The sequence below is a fragment of the Amblyomma mixtum genome, chromosome 3, assembly GCF_055824585.1.
Source record: "Amblyomma mixtum isolate Tamu chromosome 3, ASM5582458v1, whole genome shotgun sequence".
In the NCBI taxonomy this organism is placed as follows: Eukaryota; Metazoa; Arthropoda; class Arachnida; order Ixodida; family Ixodidae; genus Amblyomma; species Amblyomma mixtum.
The window spans coordinates 199,621,328-199,625,984 of NC_143014.1; the positions used below are offsets into that span (position 1 = coordinate 199,621,328).

Sequence of the window (4,657 nt, forward strand, 5' to 3'; positions counted from 1 at the left end):
CTTCCGCTTGCCTGTCTGACAGCTCGTTTCAAGTGAGCAGCGGCGTATCTGACCTTGGCCGCGGGCGGTCACTTTTCGCTGCTCACGGTCGTCAGCAGCCATATGGCCGCCGTACGCGGTGCGCGCCCCGGCGACTGTGATGCCAGTGCGCATTCACGGCGGCCGTCGCATTTATGGCGCGTTTGTATATCCGCCAAATGAAGCGCTCTCTACTTTTTTCCTTCCGCTAATCATTCGACAATTCCTACAAATTCTACAAATAGAAGCTGCGGCATTTCGCGAGCGTGACTGCTGGGGTGGGATTACGAGTTTTTGTCTCAATTTTGAGACTGTGACGTCAAAATGACGACACCGCGAGACGGTGACTGCGGAATCAACCAATTAGCAGCGAGGCTGCGGTGGCTAGTAGCAGAGTAGCAGGGCACCACCCATGGAAGCATTTAGCTGAGCAATAAGGGACCGTATGCTAACATTTTGGTTTAAACACGCCGTTAATAAAATGAATAATGTTTTATTTTCCTAACAAACTATGTTTTAAACTTAACAACATGAATCAAAACAAGAAGCATCCTCAGTTTTGCAATTAATTTTGCTCTTCAGTCACTTTTGCTGCCGCGAGGGTGCGCTGACGCTGGAAAAGCGTCGGCTAGGTGGCGTGAGCTGCCGCCCGATTCAAAGGATTCAGCCTTATCCTTCCACCCACATATTCACCCGTCGTAAACATGGCAACCAGAAAAAAATAAGCTCATTCGACGGCTGTCCTTTTTTTTACACATTACGTAGAATCAAGGCACTGTGCAGACGTCTTAAGTGCGCGGAAAAATCTATTTAAAGGCAGTGATTCCTACGAGTCTGCCGAGATCAATTTGCAAGGAGCGCTTGGCTCGAAAACCGGCGAAGGCAGCTATAAGGCAAGTTCACATTGGCGAGTTACAAACGTCGCGCGACCGATTTCTGTCAATTAGTTACGGTTTCCGAAGCACATGTAAAGCGGGGAGGGAGCGTAACAAATCGATTTAAGCCTGTCGCGCGACCTCCGCGACTCGCCAGTGTGAACTCACCTAGCCTGATATCGATAGCAAATGTGCTCTAAGGGCGATGCATGGTTCTATTTTTTTTTTTGAGTTTATACCAGGCGACCATGAATAATCACACTGCAGCAACTGCCGACATATGGGAGCTGAGCGATGCAGCTGCTGGGCGCTTGGAATCTCACTGCGGGAATTAAGAGCCGGCACGCCCGCTCACTGCGGCAACAATCACTCTTCTGTCTCGTAACCAACTCATGCCGCCCGCTTCGGGTTAAGCACTTGATATTCGTGTTGGTATTGTTGCCGTTCGGTCGGATTACGCCGCCGGGGATACTGCGGTGACGAAAGTTTATGCGAAGGAAGCCCTCCTCCGCCTTGCCTTGCCTCGTCTCGGGGGTCTCGCCAGGACACGCGCACCTTCTGCGACTTAACTTTGACAGTGGTCTCCGCAACCCACCGCAAACACTTGCTCACAGTCGGTTGGGCTACGTAGACGTTTACTTCATTTCCTACGGTGTCTTGAAACCCACCGGCGGCGAAGGTGCGCACAGCCCTTGCCGCTCCACTGACCGCGCACTCACCCGCACACCTCCAAGTTCAACGGCGAGTTCTTCGCACAGCCATTGTAGTTCCTTTTTATGTCAAAACGTCGAAACAACTCGTCGCGCACGTCAAAACCGCCTTCATGCAACCTCCTATACCGTTGCTCGCGCGGCCACCGGCGATATAAACAACCGCCATTTTCGGTCTCAAGCTGTTTGAGACCGCTCGTTCCAGTCGCAAAAAATCGTCTTAATCGGCTCGCATAATTAGGTAAGCAACGTCAACACTTCTGAACGTTCATGAGTCGGCCAGTGACGCAACAAATCAATATGGCCGCTGGTCACGGCCGACCTATCCTGCGCGGGTGCATTAGAAACACCGGAAAAAAAAAGAAAGAAAAGAAAACCTTAATTAATGGACCCACTTGTAAATTGCAGTGTTGTTGCAGGACTGGTACATCACTTGTGTGCCATTTACGCGCTTCTACGCTCTTTTACGCACACATGCGTAACGCGCTGCAATGCTACGAGGGCTGCCTCTCTTTCACTCTAGGAACCTTGATGCATTTAACAACAGCTAGGCTATGCATACCCCTATGTGGTCATGATGGGCATGGACAGAGCATCGTTTTATCCCGTTTTACGCGAGTTTCAGTATCAAGTTAAAATTACCAGTTTTTACCGGCCATACCACGCTATTGATTCTACACGGCAAGATATTTTCATTTCCACCCTGATCCCCTGAAGAACATCGCGAACGACATGACAGCACTGAAAAGAAGGGGTACGCAGGCCAAGCGCTGACCTATAGTGCGATAGCTTATTCAGCTTAACCCGGGAAATGTAAGCAGACGAAAAGGTGACATGTAGGGAAAGGGACAGCAAAGCAGGAGCGAAATCGGCCAAGGAACAGAAGATCTTTCGAGCAAGACGGGAAGAGAGAGAGCGAAACAATTTTTATTAATCAAATTTGGTGGAATAAAGGGGGGGGGGGGCCCGCCAGGTGGCCAAGAGCCCTTAGCGAACGGCGAACCCTTGGGCTCGGTGCACCGCTCGGAGAGCTGCAGATCCATCGAGGGACAGGCATGAAGAATGTGATTGAGGTGACCTTGGGAAGATAGAAAACATCTCGCGCGTATCTGTTGTTCTCAGAGGTCAAAATCGTTTCAAAAAAGACTGATCAGAAACACGCTCACGTCGCCCCATCAAGGGAAAAAGTGCGATCCCTGCGGAAATTCGGTTATCGAGGCCGAGGAACGTAGCTGTGCGGTCAGGCTGAGAGCAGGAACCCAGCTTAATTTATCGCCGCGATTTATTATTCCGCACCTCGAGGGTCCGTAGAGAGGGGCTGACAGAGGAAGACGACGACGACCGTCGAAGGGCGGAGCCGAAGGCGAGCGTAGAAGACGACGAAGGCCGTGCTGTTGGATGTGTTCAATTCGGGCTAGGATGAGACTGACGACCAGGGCCAGCAGTGTGCGGCGAGAATTTTGTGGCGCGCCGTTTCCCTCATCCTCAACCTCTACGAAGGGGTCAGAGCAAAGCATGGAGTCGACCACGACGTCCTTCGACGAAGAGGAGCGCCCTTTCGACGAGTACCAGGTCTCCAAGGAGGTCATGCGAGGCATCCAGAACACGGACCCGATGTGGTTTGGTGCGCTGACGTCGGGCCCGCAGTCCGTCGTGCAGCAGAGGTCTGCGCAGGAGGTCAACGTGCTGGCCGGCCAGAGGAAGGCCGCTGCAGAGTCGAGCCGGATCGAGAAGGGTGGTGGATACGTGTTCCAGAACCAGACGGTGCCCCCATCGTTCAGCTCTGGTGGCACACCCTTCTCTGGGTCACACAATATCTACCTGCGTGAGTATATTCTTTGTTTATATCGCTTTTGAAGCGAACGCTTCACACCGGGAGCTAGTGCTTCGATCGCCGGGTGCCTAGCTTTCACCTTCAAGTGACCTTGAGCTTCGAATGCAAAGGATAGTCGTTTAACTGGCCCCCTGGCACAGTGGACAGCTTAGTAGTGCTTTAAGCTACGAAACCAACGGAGCGCGAGCTTGGAAAGCAAAAGAAAGGCGCAGAACTGCCCTCTTGGAGCAGTAGACACCTAAGACGTGCTTTGAGCTACTTGGCGGTAGTGATAGATGTGCGTTGCATATCGTTGGCAGTGACAACGTTCTGACAGAAACGCGGCGCTGAAGCCATGTACCCCACTAAACCACCTCTTGCTCTCTTTCTTCTTTCTCTCCCGCCTTTCCAACGAGATCTGTGAGACAGATGCTGCGCCGTTTCCTTTCTTCAAAAACCAATTTCTGAAGCCGTAGGCCGTCGGCGTTCATTGCATTCATTGGCGTTGGCGTTGGCAGCGTTTTACACTCAGACGATTTTATGGAAAGGAAGTGCGCATAACTTTTTCCCTTGGTAAGTTGACGCCTGAATCGCTTTTATAGGTACGTGGGGTGGTGACAGAGAGATGTGGGCTGCATGCGTTAGCGCTGACAACGTCATGGCAGACACGCGGAACTGCTGGAATAGGCCGCAGCGTTCATTGGGTGAGCAAGCTGTCGCGATCAACAATTAACTGCAACCTGCCAGGGTGGCAGGGTGGGTGCGCTGCCTATCCAATGTCTGGAACGCACTCAACGTTACAGACGCCAAGCTGCTTATAGTTGCCCGATGCGCCATAGCTTTCGCTCTCTTACCAGGTTGAGCACAGTTGAACCGCAGCTAATTTTTTCTTGTCTTGCTTCATTTTTCTTCTGTTCACTGTACCTTTTTTAGCGCTCTGCCTTTCCTTGCGCGCGCTCATGTTCCGGTGACATTTTTTCCGCGCAGAGAAGGCCTCCGCATTACTGCATGGCCATTGAATCGCGGTTCTTCAAGCGGCTACCGGGACCGACTGAATGGAAGCGCCGCATTCACGTGCTGCGGCCCTTGTGGTGGCGCCCACGGCGCCACTGCGCATGCTCAACCATTGAAATCCCGATTTTCTACCAATAATTAAATAGCGGAGAAGATGGAGCGAGAACATTCCTAACTTTCATTTGCCTACTACACTGTCGCTTGCTGACACTTGCTGCGGTTGATTC

At 51.9% G+C, this 4,657-nt stretch overlaps 1 protein-coding gene across 1 annotated transcript; it reads left to right on the top strand.

Annotated features, from left to right (window-relative positions):
- Window positions 1-3,022: 3,022 nt before the first annotated feature.
- Window positions 3,023-3,460, top strand: LOC149353268 (importin-7-like). Its single transcript, XM_089575785.1, has one exon. It carries the CDS (start codon window positions 3,023-3,025, stop codon window positions 3,458-3,460), a length of 438 nt encoding a protein of 145 aa, XP_089431911.1.
- Window positions 3,461-4,657: the final 1,197 nt, after the last annotated feature.

Excerpts from the sequence above, each read along its gene's own strand:
- LOC149353268 (XM_089575785.1), top strand. The coding sequence starts at position 3,023 with ATGAGACTGACGACCAGGGCCAGCAGTGTGCGGCGAGAATTTTGTGGC.